The sequence below is a fragment of the Anomaloglossus baeobatrachus genome, chromosome 8 (genome assembly GCF_048569485.1).
Source record: "Anomaloglossus baeobatrachus isolate aAnoBae1 chromosome 8, aAnoBae1.hap1, whole genome shotgun sequence".
In the NCBI taxonomy this organism is placed as follows: Eukaryota; Metazoa; Chordata; class Amphibia; order Anura; family Aromobatidae; genus Anomaloglossus; species Anomaloglossus baeobatrachus.
The window spans coordinates 74,929,936-74,956,727 of record NC_134360.1 but is presented as its reverse complement, the minus strand read 5'-3'; the positions used below and the strand labels follow the sequence as shown (position 1 = coordinate 74,956,727).

At 49.8% G+C, this 26,792-nt stretch overlaps 1 protein-coding gene across 1 annotated transcript in view; it reads left to right on the top strand.

The window, feature by feature from the left end:
• The first annotated feature begins 18,756 nt into the window (after positions 1-18,756).
• Positions 18,757-26,792, top strand: part of RANGAP1 (Ran GTPase activating protein 1) — a 125,574-nt gene continuing 117,538 nt past the window's right edge. The window contains exons 1-2 of the mRNA XM_075321797.1: positions 18,757-18,860; positions 24,883-25,002. Of these exons, the coding sequence (XP_075177912.1) occupies positions 24,891-25,002 (112 nt within the window). The 5' untranslated portion in view covers positions 18,757-18,860; positions 24,883-24,890. The remainder of the gene's footprint in view (positions 18,861-24,882; positions 25,003-26,792) is intronic.

Genomic DNA, 26,792 nt, shown 5'->3' with positions numbered 1-26,792 from the left:
GCACCCCCATCGTGCTCCATCTTCCATGCTGCGCACCCCCATCATGCTCCATCCTCCATGCTGCACACCACTATCGTGCTTCATCCCCCCATGCTGCGCACCCCCCATCATGCTTCATCCCCCCATGCTGCGCACCCCCCATTGTGCTTCATCCCCCCATGCTGTGCACCCCCCATCATGCTCCATCCCCCATGCTGCGCACCCCTCAGAGAGGAGTATAATAGGAGGACTATAATAGGAGGAGTATAATAGGAGGAGTAGTCCTGGGGGGAGAGGAGTATAATAGGAGTAGTAGTCCTGGAGGGAGAGGAGTATAATAGGAGGAGTAGTCCTGGGGAGAGAGGAGTATAATAGGAGGAGTAGTCCTGGAGGTGAGGAGGATAATAGGAGGAGTAGTCCTGGAGGTGAGGAGTATAATAGAAGGAGTAGTCCTGGGGGGAGAGGATGATAATAGGGGGAGTAGTCCCGGGGAGATAGGAGGATAATAGGAGGAGTAGTCCTGGGGGGAGAGGAGGATAATAGGAGGAGTAGTCCTGGGGGGAGAGGAGTATAATAGGAGAAGTAGTCCTGCGGAGAGAGGAGTATAATAGGAGGAGTAGTCCTGGGGGGAGAGGAGTATAATAGGAGGAGTAGTCCTGGGGAGAGAGGAGTATAATAGGAGGAGTAGTCCTGGGGTGGGGGGAGAGGAGTATAATAGGAGGAGTAGTCCTGGGGGGAGAGGAGTCTAATAGGGGGAGTAGTCCTGGAGGGAGAGGAGGATAATAGGAGGAGTAGTCCTGGGGGAGAGGAGTATAATAGGAGGATTAGTCCTGGGGAGAGAGGAGTATAATAGGAGGATTATTCCTGGTGGGAGAGGAGTATAATAGGAGGAGTAGTCCTGGAGAGAGAGGAGTATAATAGGAGGAGTAGTCCTGGAGAGAGAGGAGTATAATAGGAGGAGTAGTCCTGGGGTGGAAGGAGAGGAGTATAATAGGAAGAGAAGTACTGGGGGGAGAGGAGTCTAATAGGGGGAGTACTCCTGAGGGGAGAGGAGGATTATAGGAGGAGTAGTCCTGGGGGGAGAGGAGTATAATAGGAGGATTAGTCCTGGGGGGAGAGGAGTATAATAGGAGGATTAGTCCTGGGGGGAGAGGAGTATAATAGGAGGATTAGTCCTTGGGGGGAGAGGAGTATAATAGGAGGAGGAGTCCTGGGGGAGAGGAGTATAATATGAGGAGTAGGAGTATAATAGGAGGAGTAGTCCTGGGGGGAGAGGAGTATAATAGGAGGATTAGTCCTTGGGGGGAGAGGAGTATAATAGGAGGAGGAGTCCTGGGGGAGAGGAGTATAATATGAGGAGTAGGAGTATAATAGGAGTAGTCTTGGGGTGGGGGGAGAGGAGTATAATAGGAGGAGTAGTCCTGGGTGAAGAGGAGTATAATAGGAGTAGTAGTCCTGGAGAGAGAGGAGTATAATAGGAGGAGTAGTCCTGGGGTGGGGGGGGAGGAGTATAATAGGAGGAGTAGTCCTGGGGGGAGAGGAGGATAATAGGGGGAGTAGTCCTGGAGAGAGAGGAGTATAATAGGAGGAGTAGTCCTGAGGGGAGAGGAGGATAATAGGGGGAGTAGTCCTGGGGGGAGAGGAGGATAATAGGAGGAGGAGTCCTGGCGAGAGAGGAGTATAATAGGAGGATTAGTCCTGGGGGGAGAGGAGTATAATAGGAGGATTAGTCCTGGGGGGAGAGGAGTATAATAGGAGGAGGAGTCCTGGGGGAGAGGAGTATAATAGGAGGAGTAGTCCTGGGGGGAGAGGAGGATAATAGGGGGAGTAGTCCTGGGGGGAGAGGAGGATAATAGGGGGAGTAGTCCTGGGGGGAGAGGAGGATAATAGGAGGAGTAGTCCTGGGGGGAGAGGAGGATAATAGGAGGAGTAGTCCTGGGGGGAGAGGAGGATAATAGGGGGAGTAGTCCTGGGGGGAGAGGAGGATAATAGGAGGAGGAGTCCTGGCGAGAGAGGAGTATAATAGGAGGATTAGTCCTGGGGGGAGAGGAGTATAATAGGAGGATTAGTCCTGGGGGGAGAGGAGTATAATAGGAGGAGGAGTCCTGGGGGAGAGGAGTATAATAGGAGGAGTAGTCCTGGGGAGAGAGGAGGATAATAGGAGGAGGAGTCCTGGGGGAGAGGAGTATAATAGGAGTAGTAGTCCTGGAGAGAGAGTAGTATAATAGGAGGAGTAGTCCTGGAGAGAGAGGAGTATAATAGGAGGAGTAGTCCTGGGGTGGGGGGGAGGAGTATAATAGGAGGAGGAGTCCTGGGGGGAGAGGAGGATAATAGGGGGAGTAGTCCTGGGGGTAGAGGAGGATAATAGGAGGAGTAGTCCTGGGGGGAGAGGAGTATAATAGGAGGATTAGTCCTGGGGGGAGAGAAGTCTAATAGGGGGATTAGTCCTGGGGGGAGAGGAGTATAATAGGAGGATTAGTCCTTGGGGGGAGAGGAGTATAATAGGAGGAGTAGTCCTGGGGAGAGAGGAGTATAATAGGAGGTGTAGTCCTGGGGGGAGAGGAGGATATTAGGGGGAGTAGTCCTGGGGGGAGAGGAGGATAATAGGAGGATTAGTCCTGGGGGGAGAGGAGTATAATAGGAGGAGTAGTCATGGGGAGAAAGGAGTATAATAGGAGGAGTAGTCCTGGGGTGGGGGGAGAGGAGTCTAATAGGAGGAGTAGTCCTGGGGGAGAGGAGTCTAATAGGTGTAGTCCTGGGGGGAGAGGAGTCTAATAGGAGGAGTAGTCCTGGGGGGAGAGGAGTCTAATAGGAGGAGTAGTCCTGGGGGGAGGTGTCTAATAGGTGGAGTAGTCCTGGGGGGAGGTGTCCAATAGGTGGAGTAGTCCTGGGGGGAGGTGTCCAATAGGTGGAGTAGTCCTGGGGGGGAGGTGTCCAATAGGTGGAGTAGTCCAGGGGGGAGGTGTCCAATAGGTAGAGTAGTCCTGGGGGGAGGTGTCCAATAGGTAGAGTAGTCCTGGGGGGGAGGTGTGCAATAGGTGGAGTAGTCCTGGGAGGGAGGTGTCTAATAGGTGGAGTAGTCCTGGGGGAAGGTGTCCAATAGGTGGAGTAGTCCTGGGAGGGAGGTGTCTAATAGGTGAAGTAGTCCTGGGGGGGAGGTGTCTAATAGGTGGAGTAGTCCTGGGGGGAGGTGTCTAATAGGTGGAGTAGTCCTGGGGGGAGGTGTATAGGTGCGCAATGTGTGTGGGGGGAGGTGTATAGGTGCCCAATGTTTGCGGGGTGGCGGGGCCAAGCATCCAACAAGAGCAGGTGCGTGGCCGAGCGTCCAACGTGTGCGGGGGGGGCGGGGCCGAGTGGCCAACGTGTGAGGGAGCGGGGCTGAGCGGCCAACGTGTGCAGGGGTGGGGCTGAGTGGCCAACGCGTGCGAAGGGCGGGGCCAAGCCGAGTGGCCAACGCATGCGGGGCCGGGCCGAGCCAAGTGGCCAACGTGTGCGGTGGCGGGGTCGGGCCGAGCCAAGCGGCCAATACGTGCGGGGGGCGGGGCCGGTCCGAGCCGAGCGGCCAATGCGACGGTTGTCACTGTAATGACGTCATTTTGGAGCAAGACAGACAGACAGACAGAGTAAGGCAATTATATATATAGATGTTAGAATGTTGTATATAAGAGCCCGATGCTGGTGGCAGCAGCTTATAGGCCAAAAAAGTGGTGACAGGTTCCCTTTAATTGATTTGCCTTCAGTTTGCACCTGTTCACATTAGATTTGTAGGAAGTGCCATCAGTCTTTTTCTTAGATTATGGGGTCATCGCTTCTTTTTTTTTATAACTGAATGTTTTATTAAATTTTTTAACAGGCACGGAAAAAGTACATGGATGCATAGGTATGTCTCACAAGCATGTGAGCAATAACTGTAAACCAAAAATCAGTATACCTATCTTATTACACTGATACAATAAAAACAGGGGATGTGACAAGACAAACAATACAAGACTAGACGGGGAAGTTTAAGGAAGGGGGGGATGGAGTGGGGAGGGTGAGTATATCAGGCTTCCATCAAGACCATACCTCACTATTATTCTTTATTGACCCAATAAATGTCCCAGAGTGACCAAACACTCTCAAAATGATCTACTGTATTATTTGACAGGGCAGATAAATACTCCATCCTTCTCACATCTTGGATCCGAGAATGCAGATCTGTAAGTGAGGGTGGATGGGCCAACCTCCAGTTGCGGGCAATCAGACATCTAGCTGCTGTAGTTATATGTAACAATAACCGCTTCACTCTTTTCCCCAGCTGAACAAGTGGTATATTTAATAGATAGAATTTAGGATCCAGGGGAATCCGAAGGTTAGTTACTTTATATATAAGGGATTGCACCAACCTCCAGAAGCACTGGATAATGGGGCATACCCAGAATATGTGCGGTATGTCTCCTCCTGTGGCTCCACACCTCCAACAGTTGTCAGGTATAGCTGGGTTTAGTTTATGTAGTAGTGATGGGGTGTGATACCAATACATGAGTAATTTATACTGATTTTCCTTATAGACATAGCATGAGGATGTCTTAGAGCAGTGATGGCGAACCTATGGCACGCGTGCCACCAGCGGCACGCTGAGCCCATTCTGGTGGCACGTGTGCTGTCGCCCGATGCTGCAGGTTTGATCTGCTAGTGCAGTCGCGCCGGCAGATCAAACCTGTGTTGGAGCGGAGGAGACATTTCTCCTCCGCTCTGACACTCCTCCTCTCCCAGGCTGCAGTGGGTTGCCTAGGAGACGGAGGAGCGGCGCCGGCTGCTGGCCGCGTGGGATCTGAGGACCCAGCAGCGCGCAGCGGGGGAGCGTGTGCAGGTAAGTTGTGTGTGTTTTTTGTTTTTTTTTATATAACTCCTGTGCGGCAGCGGGGGGGTGGGAGAGAGGGGAACGCACATGGCAGCGGGGGGGTGGGAGAGAGGGGAACGCACATGGCAGCGGGGGGGTGGGAGAGAGGGGAACGCACATGGCAGCGGGGGGGTGGGAGAGAGGGGAACGCACATGGCAGCGGGGGGGTGGGAGAGAGGGGAACGCACATGGCAGCGGGGGGGTGGGAGAGAGGGGAACGCACATGGCAGCGGGGGGGTGGGAGAGAGGGGAACGCACATGGCAGCGGGGGGGTGGGAGAGAGGGGAACGCACATGGCAGCGGGGGGTGGGAGAGGGGGAACGCACATGGCAGCGGGGGGTGGGAGAGAGGGGAACGCACATGGCAGCGGGGGGGGGTGGGAGAGAGGGGAACGCACATGGCAGCGGGGGGTGGGAGAGGGGGAACGCACATGGCAGCAGGGGGGTGGGAGAGGGGGATCGCACTTGGTAGCGTGGGGTGGGAGAGGGGGAACGCACATGGCAGCGGGGGGGGGGTGGGAGAGAGGGGAACGCACATGGCAGCGGGGGGTGGGAGAGAGGGGAACGCACATGGCAGCGGGGGGGGGGTGGGAGAGAGGGGAACGCACATGGCAGCGGGGGGTGGGAGAGGGGGAACGCACATGGCAGCAGGGGGGTGGGAGAGGGGGATCGCACTTGGTAGCGTGGGGTGGGAGAGGGGGAACGCACATGGCAGGGGGGGGGGTGGGAGAGAGGGGAACGCACATGGCAGCGGGGGGTGGGAGAGGGGGAACGCACATGGCAGCAGGGGGGTGGGAGAGGGGGATCGCACTTGGTAGCGTGGGGTGGGAGAGGGGGAACGCACATGGCAGCGTGGGGGGGGGGACATGCATGCCAGGATGGGGAAAACATGCATGCCAGGATGGAGGGAAACATGCATGCCAGGATGGGGAAAACATGCATGCCAGGATGGAGGAAACATGCATGGCAGGATGGAGGAAACGTGCATGCCAGGATGGAGGAAACATGCATGTCAGGATGGGGAAACATGCACGCCAGGATGGAGGAAACATGCATGCCAGGATGGGGAAAACATGCATGTCAGGATGGGGAAAACATGCATGCCAGGATGGAGGAAACATGCATGCCAGGATGGAGGAAACATGCATGCCAGGATGGAGGAAACATGCATGTCAGGATGGGGAAACATGCACGCCAGGATGGAGGAAACATGCATGCCAGGATGGGGAAAACATGCATGTCAGGATGGGGAAAACATGCATGCCAGGATGGAGGAAACATGCATGCCAGGATGGAGGAAACATGCATGCCAGGATGGAGGGAAACATGCATGCCAGGATGGAGGGAAACATGCATGCCAGGATGGGGGAAACATGCATGCCAGGATGGAGGAAACATGCATGTCAGGATGGGGAAAACATGCATGCCAGGATGGAGGAAACATGCATGCCAGGATGGAGGGAAACATGCATGCCAGGATGGGGAAAACATGCATGCCAGGATGGGGAAAACATGCATGTCAGGATGGGGAAAACATGCATGCCAGGATGGAGGAAACATGCATGTCAGGATGGAGGAAACATGCATGTCAGGATGGAGGAAACATGCATGTCAGGATGGAGGAAACATGCATGTCAGCATGGAGGAAACATGCATGCCAGGATGGGGGAAACATACATGTCAGGATGGAGGAAACATGCATGCCAGGATGGAGGAAACATGCATGCCAGGATGGAGGAAACATGCATGCCAGGATGGAGGGAAACATGCATGCCAGGATGGGGGAAACATGCATGCCAGGATGGAGGGAAACATGCATGCCAGGATGGGGGAAACATGCATGCCAGGATGGGGAAAACATGCATGTCAGGATGGGGAAAACATGCATGCCAGGATGGAGGAAACATGCATGTCAGGATGGAGGAAACATGCATGCCAGGATGGAGGAAACATGCATGCCAGGATGGAGGAAACATGCATGCCAGGATGGAGGGAAACATGCATGTCAGGATGGGGAAAACATGCATGCCAGGATGGAGGAAACATGCATGTCAGGATGGAGGAAACATGCATGTCAGGATGGAGGAAACATGCATGCCAGGATGGAGGAAACATGCATGCCAGGATGGAGGGAAACATGCATGCCAGGATGGGGGAAACATGCATGCCAGGATGGAGGGAAACATGCATGCCAGGATGGGGGAAACATGCATGCCAGGATGGGGAAAACATGCATGTCAGGATGGGGAAAACATGCATGCCAGGATGGAGGAAACATGCATGCCAGGATGGAGGAAACATGCATGTCAGGATGGAGGAAACATGCATGCCAGGATGGAGGAAACATGCATGCCAGGATGGGGAAAACATGCATGTCAGGATGGGGAAAACATGCATGTCAGGATGGGGAAAACATGCATGCCAGGATGGAGGAAACATGCATGTCAGGATGGAGGAAACATGCATGCCAGGATGGAGGAAACATGCATGCCAGGATGGAGGGAAACATGCATGCCAGGATGGGGAAAACATGCATGCCAGGATGGGGAAAACATGCATGTCAGGATGGGGAAAACATGCATGCCAGGATGGAGGAAACATGCATGTCAGGATGGAGGAAACATGCATGTCAGGATGGAGGAAACATGCATGTCAGGATGGAGGAAACATGCATGTCAGCATGGAGGAAACATGCATGCCAGGATGGGGGAAACATACATGTCAGGATGGAGGAAACATGCATGCCAGGATGGAGGAAACATGCATGCCAGGATGGAGGAAACATGCATGCCAGGATGGAGGAAACATGCATGCCAGGATGGAGGAAACATGCATACCAGGATGGAGGAAACATGCATGCCAGGATGGAGGAAACATGCATGCCATGATGGGGAAAACATGCATGCCAGGATGGAGGAAACATGCATACCAGGATGGAGGAAACATGCATACCAGGATGGAGGAAACATGCATGTCAGGATGGAGGAAACATGCATGTCAGGATGGAGGAAACATGCATGTCAGGATGGAGGAAACATGCATGCCAGGATGGAGGAAACATGCATGCCAGGATGGAGGAAACATGCATGCCAGGATGGGGGAAACATGCATGCCAGGATGGAGGAAACATGCATGCCAGGATGGAGGAAACATGCATGCCAGGATGGAGGAAACATGCATGCCAGGATGGAGGAAACATGCATGCCAGGATGGAGGAAACATGCATGCCAGGATGGAGGAAACATGCATGCCAGGATGGAGGAAACATGCATACCAGGATGGAGGAAACATGCATGCCAGGATGGAGGAAACATGCATGCCATGATGGGGAAAACATGCATGTCAGGACGGAGGAAACATGCATGCCAGGACGGGGGAAACATGCATGTCAGGACGGGGGAAACATGCATGGCAGGATGGAGGAAACGTGCATGCCAGGATGGAGGAAACATGCATGCCAGGATGGAGGAAACATGCATGTCAGGATGGAGGAAACATGCATGGCAGGATGGAGGAAACATGCATGCCAGGATGGAGGAAACATGCATGGCAGGATGGAGGAAACATGCATGTCAGGATGGAGGAAACATGCATGCCAGGATGGAGGAAACATGCATGCCAGGATGGAGGAAACATGCATGCCAGGATGGAGGAAACATGCATGGCAGGATGGAGGAAACATGCATGTCAGGATGGAGGAAACATGCATGCCAGGATGGAGGAAACATGCATGCCAGGATGGGGGAAACATGCATGCCAGGATGGAGGAAACATGCATGCCAGGATGGAGGAAACATGCATGTCAGGATGGAGGAAACATGCATGTCAGGATGGAGGAAACATGCATGCCAGGATGGAGGAAACATGCATGTCAGGATGGAGGAAACATGCATGGCAGGATGGAGGAAACATGCATGGCAGGATGGAGGAAACATGCATGCCAGGATGGAGGAAACATGCATGCCAGGATGGAGGAAACATGCATGCCAGGATGGAGGAAACATGCATGCCAGGATGGAGGAAACATGCATGTCAGGATGGAGGAAACATGCATGGCAGGATGGAGGAAACATGCATGGCAGGATGGAGGAAACATGCATGCCAGGATGGAGGAAACATGCATGCCAGGATGGAGGAAACATGCATGCCAGGATGGAGGAAACATGCATGCCAGGATGGAGGAAACATGCATGCCAGGATGGAGGAAACATGCATGCCAGGATGGAGGAAACATGCATGTCAGGATGGAGGAAACATGCATGCCAGGATGGAGGAAACATGCATGCCATGATGGGGAAAACATGCATGCCAGGATGGAGGAAACATGCATGCCAGGATGGAGGAAACATGCATGTCAGGATGGAGGAAACATGCATGTCAGGATGGAGGAAACATGCATGCCAGGATGGAGGAAACATGCATGCCAGGATGGAGGAAACATGCATGCCATGATGGGGAAAACATGCATGCCAGGATGGAGGAAACATGCATGCCAGGATGGAGGAAACATGCATGCCAGGATGGAGGAAACATGCATGTCAGGATGGAGGAAACATGCATGTCAGGATGGAGGAAACATGCATGCCAGGATGGAGGAAACATGCATGTCAGGATGGAGGAAACATGCATGGCAGGATGGAGGAAACATGCATGTCAGGATGGAGGAAAACATACATGCCAGGATGGAGGAAAACATGCATGCCAGGATGGAGGAAACATGCATGCCAGGATGGAGGAAAACATACATGCCAGGATGGGGAAACATGCATGCCAGGATGGGGAAACATGCATGCCAGGATGGAGGAAAACATGCATGCCAGGATGGAGGAAACATGCATGCCAGGATGGAGGAAACATGCATGCCAGGATGGAGGAAACATGCATGCCAGGATGGAGGAAACATGCATGCCAGGATGGAGGAAACATGCATGGCAGGATGGGGGAAACATGCCACGATAGGGTACATTTACCAGGAAGGGGTACATTTACCTGGATGGGGTAAATTAGCCAGGATTGGGAACATTTACCAGGAATGGGGGAACATGCAAGAATGGGTAACATTTACCAGGATGGGGCCATGATGGGGACAAATATACCAGAATGTAGGAAATATATATCAGGATGGGGGACATGTTTACCAGGAAGTGGCCAGGAAGGGGGACAGAACTAGACAATGAAGGGGAGGGGAGCGACTCGTACATCTTTATGGGATTTCAAGATGTTCAGACTTTGAAATGTAGATGTGGATTACAGGTGACATCTGATTGCATTCCAGGCTAAAATCTCTGTCTAATATGCTGCAATTTTTTTCCAGGAAGATCAATCCAACTGCTGTGTCTGGAAAGGGCTCAGCTTCAATGTGTGGTAAGCATGAGCGTGATGCCCCCTGCTGAGGAGAAGACGGCAAAGGTAAGGTTATAATCAACTATTTATATAATAGGATTGGTTGGCACTTCAGAAAAAAAATTGGGTTTAGGGCTACAGTTTGGGCACTCGGCCTGTAAAAGGTTCGCCATGACTGTCTTAGAGGCAGTATCCCTGGTCCGTTTCCACATACACAAGGGAATGGTCTCACCAAGGAAATCTTCCCATTTCCTCATATATGTATGATCTGGCTTATCTTCTGGGCAGGGGGTAATTAAAATACGATAAATATCTGAGATGAGGCCTTCAGTAGAGACCCCAGCCCTGCATAATCTCTCAAAAAGTGTAGGGATAGAGACTTCTAAGGAGGTAAAAAGGGAGTGCATCAGGTGTCTAACTTGTAAATACCGATATTGGGAATTGCCAGGGAGATTAAATTTAGCAGCTATGGTGGCGTAGGGGAGAAGGACTCTGGAACGTGCATCTACTATGTCAGCAAAGCAAAAGAGTTTCCTGTCAAACCACGTTTTAGTCGCTGTACCCTGCATACCGTCTGGCATTCTGGGGTTAAAAAGAAAAGAAGTCAAGGGAGAGTGTTCAGATTTAAGTGGAAACTTTTTGGCACAACAGTCCCATATCCTCTTAGTGAAGGCTATAGGGCCCAGGGTTTGTGGATCAGGCTTATTAGATGAGGTGCCCCAGAGGTAGGAATTGGGGTGTATTGGGGCTAGCCATAACTTCTCTATTTCCATCCATCTAGAGAAGGCACTGCGGTTAGACCATGCAGGGATGTGACGTAAGTGTACTGCCCAATAGTACCTACCTATATATATATATATACCTATATACCTATATTGCAAAGGATTGTTGAAAATCCACTTGTGACTTTTAGGATCGCTACTTCCAATAGGTGGCGCTGTGCTAGAGTTTGTCTCCTTTACTGGAGAGACAATTTGAATATTTCCCAGAGGGGCATTGCAGCTATAAGTCCCCTTACCTGGCAGCCAGACTGGCTTGCAAAGTCTCCTTAAGGAGAATAGTGTTCCCCCGTGGTCCCCACATAGCTTTCTCATGAGCCAGATCAGACACCCCCATACTTTGCACTGACGAGGGGCAAGCACCCCGAAACACCGTGTCTGCAAATTGGGATTCTGATCTGGCTTATATATCCTGAGTCATATTGCAAAGGATTGTTGAAAATCCACTTGTGACTTTTAGGATCGCTACTTCCAATAGGTGGCGCTGTGCTAGAGTTTGTCTCCTTTACTGGAGAGACAATTTCAATAGTACCTAGTAATATCAGGGACCCCTAGGCCTCCTCTCAGTTTACTGTCAAACAAAGTCGTTTTCTTAATTCTATGTCTCTTATGGGCCCAAACAAATTGAAGTATAACAGACTGAATGTTGCGCAACTGTTTGTATGGTACACACTCCGGAAGGGTCTCAAATAGGTAAAGTAGCTTCGGCAGGACAGACATTTTGACTGCAGAGATTCTTCCAAACAGAGACAATGGGAGCTTGTTCCAATTGAGCAGGAGCCTTTTTATCTCAGTAAATAAGCTAGGATAGTTCTGCTGATACAAGAGCTTATACTTAGATGTTAGTTGTATCCCCAGGTACGTCAAGGATATATTTTTCCATTTATAATTGTAGTTTTCCTGTAAGGAGGAAACTCGCCCCTGTGGAATATTAATAGGCAGGGCTTCCGTTTTGTTCTGATTGACCTTATACCCTGACAGCCTTCCAAATTGTAGTAATAAGGAATGCAAATTCGGGAGGGTGATATGTGGTTGGGACAAAATCAATAGGACATCATCCGCATATAAGGATAGCTTAAACTCCTTGTCTCTCACCATTACTCCACGTATATTAGGGTCAATGCGAATAGCAGCAGCCAATGGTTCAATACACATGACAAAGAGAAGGGGGGACAAAGGGCATCCCTGACGAGTGCCGTTGTGTATTTGAAAGGGTTGAGATGTGGCATAAGGAAGTTTGACCGAGGCTGAGGGGCATGAATATAGACTTTTCAGGGCAGTAATGAATGCACCCGAAATTCCAAAATGATGCAATGTTTCGAACATGAATGGCCACCCCAGACGGTCAAACACCTTCTTCGCATCCAAACTAAGGAGGAGTGCTTCACTCTCTGTCTTATTAACAACCTCTACTAAGTCAATAATCTTCCTGGTGTTGTCCCCCCCTTGCCTACATGGGACAAAACCCACCTGGTCTTTGTGTATTAGGTGAGGGAGCAGGACCGAAAGACGTAGAGCCAGTAGTTTAGTAAAGATTTTCAAATCAGCATTAAGGAGTGCTATGGGCCAATAATTGGCACATTCCATAGCATCCTTCCCCGGTTTGGGTATGAGCGTAATATAAGAATGTAACATACTTGTGGGTATAGGGGAGCCCGTGAGGAAAATATTAAATAATTTAACTAAATAAGGGGTAAGTCGATCCGCAAATGCCTTGTAGTAAAAATATGTCAGACCATCTGGACCTGGTGATTTTCCATTAGGAAGTAATTTAAGCACCTCTTCTACCTCTTCACACGTGATTTCTTTATTCAGTGTATTTACAGCACTCTGAGTAAGAGTAGGCAACTTACACTGCTCAAGAAAGGAGTGGATTAGCTCCCTCTGTCTTCCTGGGTCTGCAGGAAGAGAGCTAGGCAAAGAATACAGTCTTGACAGAGGGTCATGCCTTCTGATTGAGCACTCAGCCTCAGGTGATTTTAATTCTCCATTTGCAGGTTCCTCTCCACCCATAAATTGTAGGTTTTTTAACCTACAAGAGAAGCATTAGAGTAGGCAGGGACCCAAATAAAAGAGGTCCCTGCTGTTGGGTTCACATAAAACTGGCCATTTTTGTGTTCTAAATATCTCAAATTTTACATCTCAATTTTTTTAAAATCAAATATGTCCCATGATATGGACCTAAACCCACCTTATGCGTTTTAGAGATGACTCCTTACTCATAGGCATACATGAGTAAGGAGTCATCTCCGAAATGCGTAAGGCGGGGGCCATACTAGGTCCATATCATGGGACATATTTGATTTTATCATGTATATGATTTCTCAATAAAGAAGGCAGAATTTGTTATGTAAAATTTTGGTGCTGGACCTTTCCTTTTGTCTTACAACATCCACACAGAGTCCTCCATTGTTCTCCTGAGCACTTGCACTTCTCTCCAACCTACTGCGGGCAGAGCACTCTAATGCGCAGGCGTGGAGAAAGGTCAAAGACACACACTACAATACTTTGATCTGCCCTCAACAGGGCAAAGAAGTGCTCCTGCACAGGAGTACAATGGAGGACTTTGTGTGGATGACGAAGAACGCGTCCTTCACATGGAGCTGGGAACGAGGATGGCAATTATAAGAAGATAAGAGACTAAGACCAGCCCATCAGACCGGACCACCCCATAGGTGAGTAGGTGACAGGTTCCCTTTAAGGCTGTGTGCCCTCGATACGATTTTGGTGAGTTTTTGCCGAGTTGTATATTCGCTGCATCAAAATTTCAGTGTCTTACAGTTTCGGGAAAGTGGATGGGATTTATAGAAATCTCCTGCCCACTGCACTTTTTTACTTAGCATAAGCCCTCTTTCACACGTTCGTGCAAAACACACATGTTTTTCACTGTCCGTGGTGTAGGTGCGTATGTGTGTGTGTGTCCATGTTTGTGTTCAGCGTGTGCTATCAGTGTGTGATCCGTGTGACATCCAGATAGCACACGGACAGCGTGTACTTCTGTACTTCCCTGTCCATGGTGCTGCTGAGTCCTGCGCTGCTGTTTCCGGGTCCATGGTGCAGTGCATATGCAATTAGCATAATGAGCAGGGGTTGGAAGCAAGTGACAGCAGCGCTGGAGACATCAGTAATGGAGACAGGTGAGTATAGAAAAGCATTTTATTTCACAGACACGTTTTTTTTCCGGTACGTGTCACACTGATGTCACACAGAGCATATCAGTGTGCGGGCCATGTGTCATCCATCTGTGCTACCGGAGAAAAACGGACATGTCTACCTGTGGAGCACACAGACACACGTATCCTCCACATGGTCCGTGTGAAAACAGGAATGTGTGCGCAAACCCATTGATTTTAATGGGTCTACATTTGTCCGTGTCTCCGCTACATGTGAAAAAGGACGTCACACGCACCGGAATCACTGACGTGTGAAGGTGGCCTAACCTGACCTGCAGTGCGTGTTTCCAATCCACACCATGACAATTTATCTTGTGGGAACGCTGAGGGCGGCTTTGCACGTTGCAACATCGCACGTGCGATGTCGGTGGGGTCAAATCGAAAGTGACGCACATCCGGAATCACTTTCGCCATCGTTGTGTGTAAATCCTAGATGATACGATTAACGAGCGCAAAAGCGTCGTTATCGTATCATCGGTGCAGGCTCCGACTTTTCCATAATTACGCTGCCGCGACAGGTACGATGCTGTTTCTCGTTCCTGCGGCAGCACACATCGCTGTGTGTTACGCCGCAGGAGTGAGGAACATCACCTTACCTGCCGCCGGCGGCTCTACGGAAGGAAGGAGGTGGGCGGGATGTTTACTTCCCGCTCATCTCCGCCCCTCCGCTGCTATTGGCCACCTGCCGTGTGACGTCGCTTTGACGCCGCACGACCCGCCCCCTTAGGAAGGAGGCGGGTCGCCGGCCAGAGCGACGGTCACAGGGCAGGTGAGTGCATGTGAAGCTGGCATAGCGATAATTTTCGCTACGCCAGCTATCACAAGATATCGTACCTGTGACGGGGGCGGGGACTATCGAGTGCGACATCGCAGCATCAGCTTGCGATGTCGCAACGTGCAAAGCCCGCCTGAGTTGTCTGTGCAGATTTTCCCCATAACTTGGTAAAAAATGCATATGTGCAGAAACACAGTATAAACACCTGCTATCCGCACAGACCTGGAAGTATCAAAAACAAAGCAACTTTACTTAAAACATGACATAACAAAAAGAGACAAAACTGGTAGCAGCAGGTTTAGTCACTGCTCGGTGTATAGTGAGCAGCGGGTTCTAATGCTGTCAACTGTCAGTCAGTGCGGGGGGCGGTTACAGCCGGCGCTCTCCATATACAGAGCGGTAGCTGAACCATGCCTGTAAGCTGAATGCTGCCGGGAGGATTAAAGTTCTTTTCCTCCCGGCAGTGAGGCTCTAAGTGCCGGTGTTGGGCAGGTTCAGAATGCTATTGACCTGCAGATTAACCCCACATCTGCAGGATAGCGTTCTTTCACGTGGCAGGTTCCCTTTAGTGAAGGGACCGCTGAAATAAGATGTGTCTAATGGCGCAAGTGTATTGAACAAGACCGTGCACGACTAGTCGGAATGTGGCCGGTAGTTTGCATATATGTAGTCACATGACAGCTTGGACTCACCATCGTCACTGGAGAATCCTCACAGCGAACGCTACGCACATTCATAAGTCTATGGTCATGTAGTGAGTGCAGATATTCGGGAAAAGCCTGAACAACCCATTTAATGAATTAGGCACATCTTACAACTGCCGTGCCCCTCAACCTGAAATGTTACCCCAATTAGGGGCGTAAATTTGGATGAATATGCCCCATCCGAGCTGCGCCCACTTTGGTAGAGCTGGCTAGGGATGGCATAAAGAGATTGAGGTTTTACACCAGAAAACTGGCAAAAAACTTTGATAAATGTGTCTGACTAGTCTGAGGCAGCAGGTCCCCCACTGCCTTTTCTCTGTCCTCACTCCAGCTTTCTTTCCCTATTTGTGCCCCCGCCGTCCTGTGCACACTGACACAGCCGAGAGTGGTGCTTGCATCAATAAACTGTGAGCCACACATCAGCCAGAGGTGGGAACCTGATAAAACAGGAAGAAAAGAAAACAGAACATTAATGTGAACCAAACCTAAAAATCACCTAGTCCTGAATGACTTAGGCCTTGTGTACACAGTGAGTATTTGGTGAGTTTTTTACCTTAGTATTTGTAGCCAAAACCAGTGGGTGACAATGCGGAAGTGGTGGCCGTGTTTCTATAAGGGTACTTTCACACTTGCGTTCAGCGCAGTCCATCACTATGGAGAATAGCGCAGTCCGTTAACGCACTGCGCTATTCTCCATAGACTTGTATGGACGACACACACTGTAACGCAAGTGTCAGCGTTGCATCCGCTGGACGACGAAGCGTCGTTATTTTGACGCTGCGCCGGGCAGGAGGAACGCAGCATGTAACGTTTTTTGAGCAGCGCAATCCGTAGGATTTCACTGCGCATGCTCTCTGCCTCCCTGCACCCGTTACCAAGGTAAATATCGGGTAACCAAGCAAAGTGCTTTGCCGATATTTACCCTCGCTACGTGTGCAGGGAGCCCGACACTTGGCTTGGCTCCGCTCCCTCCCGCACTCCACTCCGCATGTATGTACACACACATGCATACATACATACATACATATACACACACTCACCTGTCCTCAGCGCCATGGCCCGCTCGGCTGCACCCACTCCGCACTCCGCCCCCTGCACACATTCTCGGCGGCCGAACGATCAGCTGATCGACCGGCCGCCGGCATGTGAGAGCGCTCAGCTGAGCGCCCGGCCGCCGGCATTTGAGAGCGCTCAGCTGAGTGCCCAGCCGCCGGCATGTGAGAGCGCTCAGCTGAGTGCCCGGCCGCCGGCATGTGAGAGCGCTCAGCTGATCGTTCACAATAGTCTGCTGCTGGTAAAACTGTAAAGAAGAAAAAAAAAAAGCTTTCCGTTATTTTGTACAATCCGTTGCATCTGTTGTGCCATTATATGCAACGCATCCGTTGCATCCGTCACACAACGCAATGCAACGGATGCCGTTCAACGCAAATGTGAAACTAGCCTTATAGTTTTGTTCCACTCCTGGTTTTAGATTATACAAACTGAGGTAAAATATCACCAAATACTCATTGTGAGCACGTGGCCTTCATACTGAGGTAATAAACCCCTCACCAAATGCTCAGTGTGAACATGTGACCTTAATACTGAGGTAAAAAACTCACCAAATACTCGACGTGAGCACGTGGCCTTCGAATTCAGGTAAAAAATTCACCAAATACTCAACATGAGCACATGGCCTTAAAAGGGTTGTCCACTACTTTGACATTGATGGCCAATCCTTAGGATAGGTCATAAATGTCTAATCGCTGCGACACGCTGCACCCCCGCCGATAAGTTGATCTTGGTCCCGGCGGCGGTAGCAGGTGGCCAGAAATGCTCAGTTCTGGCGCTGCTCCGTCTTCTGATAGCAGACATGGCTGGGTACTGCACATCCTCTTATTGATTAGAATGGGAGGTGGATTCGCAGTACCCGGCCGTGGCCGCTATCAGAAGATGGATCAGCGCTGGAACTGAGCATTTCCAGCCGCTTGTTGCAGCCGCCAGGACCAAGTTCAGTTGATCGGCAGGGGTGCAGCGTGTCAGACCCCGGCCTATCAGACATTGATGACCTGTCCTAAGGATAGTCCATCAATATCAAAGTAGTGAACAGCCCCTTTAATAATGAGGTAAAAAATTCACCTAACACTCAACATGAGCATGTGGCCTAAAAGGGGTTTGCCCACAAAAAAAGTTCATTATAATCAATAGATCTTGGAATAATAATTTCCACAATTGGATGTGTTTAAAACATGTTCCTGTGCTGAGATAATCTTATACATGTGCCCCTGCTATGTACTGTGTAATGCTCATGTCTGACCATACAGGGACATGGTCTGATCATACCACATCTCCTGGGCAGGGAAGAAAGCTAAAGAGAATATATAGAGCAGGGGAAGAAGCAAAAGAGAATATACAGACATTACAGCACAGGATCATAGATTATTCTTTCTGTGAGGTAAAACCTTCACCTGCCTAGTTTTCTTCTAAACGTTTTACCTCATAGAATAATTTGTGATCCCGTGCTGTAAAGTCTATATACTTTTTTACTTCCTTCCCAAGAAAACTCCTTTAAAGTCTAGTTATGCTGCGCAATTATCTGGAATGAACGTTTCCACAAATGCTCATTTCCCAGTAACTGTGCAGGTCAAACATTATGATTGTTCGTCAGGTGAAACAATCGTTTCCTATTTTCTGGAGAACAATATGATTGCAGTCTATCAGACATTTCCAATCAATGTTTCACTCCAGACAATAAATTCTTCAGGGCCAAATACATAAAGGCTGTGGACTGAGCCCATTAATATTGGCGGATTCAGTGTGTATTGGGACCACTAAATGGAACTCATATTGTAACCAGCTTCTACACAAAGATCAGCCCCTACAAGGAGCACTGTTATCAGACTGCTTTATTTGTCCCTTCCGGTCACACTTTCGGCCACCACTACCCCTCCCCACCTTCCTACTGACGCGTGTATAATGGGACTGGACTGAACATGACGTGCGATTGCGCAATATAAACTCCACCAATCCTCACGCCGCTCTGCTTCTTCACCCAAAGCATCACGGGACTTGTAGTTTTTTCCTGTAGCTCTTTGCAGGGACTGAGCCATTGCTAAAACTACAACTCCCGTGGGCCAGTTAGGGCGCAGCCGTTGTGAGTCAACTGCTAGTTCAGATACTGCGAGGAAGAAAAAAAAAAACCGGTTCGCCATAGACAGCGTGTTGTGAAGTGACGACCCAGAGACCGGTAAGTGCGCCGTGTGTAAGGGAGGTGTAGCTTTACGTTTCGGCTGAAAAAAGGGGGAGCAGAGCGGCCTGTGTCGGTGATATTAGCCGCCAATGGCGGTTTTGGCGGCACGTCACTCATGAATGGTTTGCCGGGTAGTAGAGCGGGTCACCGGCCTATGTTGGCGGCACTGTGCACACCGGCTGGATGTGGGACTTCTAAGATGTATGATGAGGGGCCACATGGCGCGGTGTCACCTGGGAGCAGGTCACCCCCTACAGAGGGCAGTGAGGAGTGTGTGTGTTATATATATATATATATATATATATATATATATATATATATATATATATAATGGGGGTCTGAATGCTGGGGCCGCACCATACATTCACTATGGGGCTGCTGAGCGCTTCGCTTGGGTTCCTCTAGCAGCCCCCATAGAGGCTGGAGCGGTGGGCGCACAGTGCTCCGTTCTCATGGGGGTCCAGGTGCGCTCTGTTGTGCGCTCATCGGTCATTCTCAGTTGACCTCCGGAGATACCCGAGCTGCACCTGCCCCATCTTCGGCCCTCCCATAGCAGCGAGTGGCGCCACAGTCATCATATGCCACCCATTCACCCGGAGTCCCTGTTGTTGCAATCCATGAGCGTCCCAGTGGTCGGACCCCTGGCGATTAGGACGTTATCTCCTCATCCTATGGATAACATCCAGACTTATCGGTGACATCCAACCCCGTATTGGAGTAATTTATTTTTCCGCATCTATGGCGGGAACAGAACAACTAAGGGGATTGACTGGGACTTTTCCATTGATCGCCCCCATCCTAAGGACAGGTCATCAGTGTCTGATTTTCAGGGGTGCAACCCAGGGCTATGGAGTCGGTAAGCCTAATCTTTGACCCCGACTCCTCAATTTCTCTTGCACCGACTCTGGCTACATGCGCACGCTGCATCTTTTTGTGTTCACAAACTGCAGCCAAAACTGCACCTTGTCAGAGAGAGCCTGGAAATGTCACAAAAAACGCATGTAATTTTAGGTGCGTTTTTCACACCCTGCGTTTTTGCTGCGTTTTTGTGACAAATGTTGACAAAAACGCAGGAAGAATGAACATGCTGCATTTTATTTGTTACAAACCTTTGACAAATAAAACGCTGACAAATAAACTGCAACGTGCGCATGACAAATCTGACTTCTCCTAGACTTTGCTGGGAAGTCAAATGTCTGAAAGTTCTGACAACAAAACTGCAGCCAAAAAAGCAGCGTGCGCATGTCCTACATATATTGCTTATAGTTAGGTGAAAAATGTATTGTAGTACAATGTGAACATTAGACATTTAATCATTTTTATGATACAATAATCAAGATATTTGGATAGAACATAAAATATATTTATTGGAATACAACTTTAGAACACAAAAAACTAAAATGGAAAATATGTAATACTAATTATATATATATATTAGTATTACATATTTTCCATTTTAGTTTTTTGTGTTCTAAAGTTGTATTCCAATAAATAGATGTTATGTTCTATCCAAATATCTTGATTATTGTATCATAAAAATGATTAAATGTCTAATGTTCACATTGTACTACAATACATTTTTCACTTAAATATAAGCATTATACTAAATGTTATTATTTAGTAAAATATTCAGCACATTCTGCATTGCACTATCATCCACAATTTATTATATATTGTCGGTGCATTTTATACCGACTCCACCAAAATGAGCTCCGACTACGACTCCCACTCCACAGCCTTGGTGCAACCCCCGCCGATCAGTTGTGAAGTGCTCAGTTGCAGAGCTGCGCAGCGCCATCACTTGTATAGTGCCCAGTACTGCACATCAGCCCCTATTGACTCAGATGTGCAGCTCCACAACTGAGCACCTCCATTAGGGAGCAACTGATCAGTACTCCTCGCACCCCCACCAATCTGATATTGATGACCTGTCCTAATGCCATCTGAGTAAGTCCTGGACAGCCCCTTTAGCACAGATGTAAAGCCTTAGATCAGAGTCACACTTGCGAGTGACTCGCGCATCATCCGGCACGGCCTGCCGCTATCCGGACACAGAAGGGTAAGCTACATGCATTTCTGTGGGGTTGACCCGTCCGGGTGGCGAGCTGTGCGCAGATTACTCACAAGGCCTTAAAAGGGACTCTGTCAGCACAGAATGACTATAAACCAAGCAAAGGGGTTCAGTGCATGATGGTGGAGCAAACATTTGAAGTACACCGGCTTGTTCTCTCAATCTCCACTCTCACCTCGTCTTTGATTGACAGCTCTGGCTTCATAGAGGCAGAGAGAACGAGCAGGTGGAAAGGTGCACTTATATATTAACCCCGTCATGATGCACTGAGCGCCTGTGCTTGGCTTGTACAGTCATTCTGTGCAGAGGAAGTCCCTTTAAAATAGTGCTGATAAACTATGTAGGAGTTGTTCATTGTTCATTTAAGGCCCCGTCACACTAAGCAACATCGCTAGCAACATCGCTGCTAACGAACAACTTTTGTGACGTTGCTAGCGATGTTGCTGTGTGTGACATCCAGCAACAACCTGGCCCCTGCTGTGAGGTCGTTGGTTGTTGCTGAATGTCCTGGGCCATTTTTTAGTTGTTGCTGTCCCGCTGTGAAGCACAGATCGCTGTGTGTGACAGCGAGACAGCAACAACTAAATGTGCAGGCAGCAGGAGCCGGCTTCTGCGGACACTGGTAACCAATGTAAACATCGGGTAACCAAGAAGCCCTGTCCTTGGTTACCCGATATTTACCTTTGATACCAGCCTCCGCCGCTCTCACTGTCAGTGCTGGCTCCTGCTCTGTGCACATGTAGCTGCAGGACACATCGGGTTAATTAACCCGATGTGTGCTGTAGCTAGGAGAGCAGGGAGCCAGCGCTAAGCATTGTGCGCTGCTCCCTGCTCTGTGCACATTTAGCTGCAGTACACATCGGGTAATTAACCCGATGTGTGCTGTAACTAGGAGAGCAAGGAGCCAGCGCTAAGCATTGTGCGCTGCTCCCTGCTCTGTGCACATGTAGCTGCAGCACACATCGGGTAATTAACCCGATGTGTGCTGTAACTAGGAGAGCAGGGAGCCAGCGCTCAGTGTGCGCTGCTCCCTGTTCTCTGCTCTGTTCTGCAGCTCCGTGCACTGGTAACCAAGGTAAATATCGGGTTGGTTACCTGATATTTACCTTAGTTACCAAGCGCAGCATCTTCCACGCGGTGCTGGGGGCTGGTCACTGGTTGCTGGTGAGCTCACCAGCAACTCGTGTAGCGACGCTCCAGCGATCCCTGCCAGGTCAGGTTGCTGGTGGGATCGCTGGAGCGTCGCAGTGTGACATCTCACCAGCAACCTCCTAGCAACTTACCAGCGATCCCTATCGTTGTTGGGATCGCTGGTAAGTTGCTTAAGCTGGTGTCACACATAACGACGACAACGACAACGACGTCGCTGCTACGTCACCATTTTCTGTGACGTTGCAGCGACGTCCCGTCGCTGTCGCTGTGTGTGACATCCAGCAACGACCTGGCCCCTGCTGTGAGGTCGCCGGTCGTTGCTGAATGTCCAGCTTCATTTTTTGGTCGTCACTCTCCCGCTGTGACACACACATCGCTGTGTGTGACAGCGAGAGAGCGACGAAATGAAGCGATCAGGAGCCGGCACTGGCAGCTGCGGTAAGCTGTAACCAGCGTAAACATCGGGTAACCAAGGGAAGACCTTTCCCTGGTTACCCGATGTTTACGCTGGTTACCAGCCTCCGCTCTTGCTGCCAGTGCTGGCTCCTGCACTGTGACATGTGGCTGCAGTATGCATCGGGTAATTAACCCGATGTATACTGTAGCAAGGAGAGCAAGGAGCCAGCGCTAAGCAGTGCGCGCGGCTCCCTGCTCTCTGCACTGTGACATGTAGCTGCAGCACACATCGGGTTAATTAACCCGATGTGTGCTGCAGGAGAGCAAGGAGCCAGCGCTAAGCGCGGCTCCCTGCTCTCTGAACTGTGAGATGTAGCTGCAGCACACATCGGGTTAATTAACCCGATGTGTGCTGCAGGAGAGCAAGGAGCCAGCGCTAAGCGCGGCTCCCTGCTCTCTGAACATGTAGCACAGCGACCTTATGATCGCTGCTTCTGCTGTGTTTGACAGCTAAGCAGCGATCATAACAGCGACTTACAAGGTCGCTGTTACGTCACCGAAAATGGTGACGTAACAGCGACGTCGCTGTCGTTTAGTGTGACACCAGCTTTAGTGTGACTGGACCGTTACTGGCCTGTTTACACTCTATGATGAGGACAGAACAATCAGTAGTCGAATTGGTCCCTAGACAATATTGTGTTATCAGCAGCACTTCCTGATTTGCACCCAATAACCATGGTTTATATTGTTGGTTGCATAAACAATGCTTTGTGTGTCAAATGGGTGATCACATATTTACACAGACTGATACCAGTGTTCCTACAAAAGCCTGGTTATCTCCACATTTAATGACACCTTCTGAGTTTTCCCTTCTCTCTTTGCAAGGACAGACAGGTCTGACAGGTCTAAAAATGAGACTGATGTTAAGCTGGGTTCACACATAATGACAGCGATGTCGCTGTTAAGTCACCATTTTCTATGATCGCTGCTTAGCTGTCAAACACAGCAGACGCAGCAGCGATCATAACGACACGCGTCGCTGTGCTACATGTGCAGAGAGTAGGGAGCCGCGCACACTGCTTAGCGCTGGCTCCCTGCACTCCTAGCTACAGTACACATTGGGTTAATTAACCCGATGTGTACTGCAGCTACATGTGCAGAGAGCAGGGAGCCGGCACTGGCAGCTGAGAGCAGCGGACGCTGGTAACGAAGGTAAATATCGGGTAACCAGGGAAAGGTCTTCCCTTGGTTACCCGATGTTTACCCTGGTTACAGCTTACCGCAGCTGCCATACGCCGGCTCCTGCTCTCTGCTCGCTTCATTTCGTCGCTCTCTTGCTGTCACACACAGCGAGAGAGCGATGACCAAAAAATGAAGCTGGACATTCAGTAACAACCGGCGACCTCACAGCAGGGGCCAGCTCGTTGCTGGATGTCACACACAGCGACGGGACGTCGCTGCTACGTCACAGAAAATGGTGACGTAGCAGCGACGTCGTCGTCGCTGTGTGACACCACCTTTAGTTGGGCTATATCTAGTTCTGATAAAGTTGGGTGTCAACCTATCAGTCATTGCAGCTGGTTATGGCCCAGCTTTCCTGATATGCTGAGTAGTAAATCCAGTCCTTTTGGGGGGTGAATCTACCAGTCCCCCTGCAGTAAACAGATCGGCCACCATTTCTGAGTCCACAGTCAGTCTGTTGGTAGTTGTTGCAGATGCAATATCACCAGTAATTATTGGCTGAGAGTTAGGCAATGGCAAATAGTGCATGCCCAAAGCAAAATATCCTTCACCAGTGATGGACCTTGTCAATATAGATCTTTTCTGAGAGAAAAGGGTCTGCAAAAACAACCTTCAGGAGTCCATCACTAAATCCACCTTCCCCTCTGAAGGCCCCTTTACACACTGAGACTTTCTAGCGATCCCACCAGCGATCCCACCCTGGTTGGGATCGCTACAAGGTCTCTGGTAAGTCGCTGGTGAGCTGTCAAACAGGCATACCTTACCAATGATGCAGCAGCGATACGGAGCTGCAGAACGACCTAGCTGGTCATTGGGGACGTGTGAAAGCAGCTATTTGAAAGGGAAGTCACTAACAATGTCGTTGTAACGGTGTCAAACACACTGATGCATGCTGCTCAGCGGGAAACAAAGGACCAAAAAATGGTCCTGAAAGATTTGTAGTGATCAGCGACCTCATAGCGGGGGCCAGGTCGCTGATGCGTGTCACACACTGCAATGTCGCTGGGGAGGTCGCTATTACGTCACAAAACCAGTGACTTTACAGCGATATAGCTAGCGATGTTGCAGTGTGTAAAGGGACCCTAAGAGACACATAATACAAGCGTTTTGGAATGACATGACTTTTAACTTGATTATAATTTGTTTTCCTTTTCTCAGGATAGAAGATGGCATCTGAAGATATCTCTCAGTTGGCAGATTCCCTGGCAAAGACCAAGGTGGGAGGAGGAGAGCTGAGCTTTAAAGGCCGGACGCTAAAACTGAACACGGCGCAGGATGGTAAGGGTTAAATGATTTTACTGAACCACCCATTCAGTAAGGTACATTTGATTTGACAGTTCAATACTTTCCTCGAGTAGTTGTAGGTTTCTGTATGTGAATTTTAGACTTCATTAAAGGGGTCCTCAACTACTTGGACAACCCCTATTCATTCCCCTTGTTTGCTCTCGTGAAAATAAATAAGCCTATACTCTCCTCTGGTGCGGCCGCGGTTCCAGTGATGTCTGAAGCCACAATCCTGAGGCCTACATGACATTGTTTGCTGGACTTGTGTGTCCTAACAAGCATTCGAATGTGTGAGCAGAAAGTAATTGCAGCGCTCACATCTCGCTCAAATCTCCAAAGGCTGGGACAAAGACGCCGGACGCTGATTGGTCTCGGGGTCCACATGTGATAACAATATCACGTGGGCCCAGGTATTGCGGTTTCAGTCATCACTGGTACTGCAGCCTCACTGGAGGGGAGTATAGAATTATTTATATGGGGGCGAACAAGGGGAATGAGTAGGGGTTGTTCAAGTGGTGGACAACCCCTTTAACCTGACTATGTAAACAGCAAGCTCTCTGTTAACCTCTGACTGGTTCTCTTCCTGGATTAGGCACAAGGCATATTAAAAGGGTTTCCCACTTTAAGGTTATCGGCCAGCTCTGTGTTAAAGGGAACTTGTCACCAGTTTTAGGGCCTATAAGCTGTGGCCACCACCAGTGGGCTCTTATATACAGTATTCTAACATGCTGTATATAAGAGCCCAGGCCGCTGTGAGAACATAAAAAACACTTTATAATACTCACCTAATGGTCGCTGCGGTGCTGGCTGGCCCTGTTCTCTGGGACCGGCGCCTCCTCTCTCGGCCATCTTGCTCCTCAGTCTTCTGAAGCCTGTGTGCATGACGCGTCCACGTCATACACACTCGCCGGCACTGAGGTCCTGCGCAGGCGCACTACAGTACTTTGATCTGCCCTGAGCAGGGCAGATCAAAGTGCGCCTGTTGCCCATCTGGTCAACCAGCACCGCAGCGACCGGTTTATGGGAGTATTATAAAGTGTTTATGTTCTCACAGCGGCCTGGGCTCTTATATACAGCATGTTAGAATTCTGTATACAAGAGCCCACTGGTGGTGGCTGCAGCTTATAGGCCATAAAACTGGTGACAGGTTCCCTTTAAAATATCAGATTGAACCTTCCTTTCCTGGGAATACGCTGCTGAACTTATTGATTGGCTGCAGCGGTGATGTGTGATATAGTCGTGACATTAACAATGCAGTCAATACATAGAGACCAGAGCAGAGGGGTGGCTCAGCAGGAATTTGGGAAGGGGGAGTTTTATCTTATTTTAGCACAGCAGTGTCCGCTAAAGGGTTAATTCCCATCTCCAAGATCCTTACCTAAGATGTAGTAGGTATAATAATAATTTCTTCATCGTTCCTTATATGAGACCCAGACCATGGGTGTATAGCTTCTGCCTCCGGAGGACACACAAAGTACTACACTAAAAAGTGTAGCTCCTCCCTCCTAGCATATACACCCCCTGGATAACCAAATATAGCCAGTTCAATGCTTTGTGTTCAGGAGGCACACATGCATTCTCATCTGATTTTCAGTGGAGGGCAGATGCTTCCTCAAAGAAGTACCTTGCTGGGCTCCCATTTGCTGGGTCCAGGCTGTTCGGTGAACAACTGGATGAAATAATTAAGGAGGCTACTGGCGGGAAGAGTACTTCCTTGCCACAGACTAAAACCAGGAAACCTGTCCAGGGCAGGAACCAGTCGAGGTTTCGTTCCTTTCGTTCCT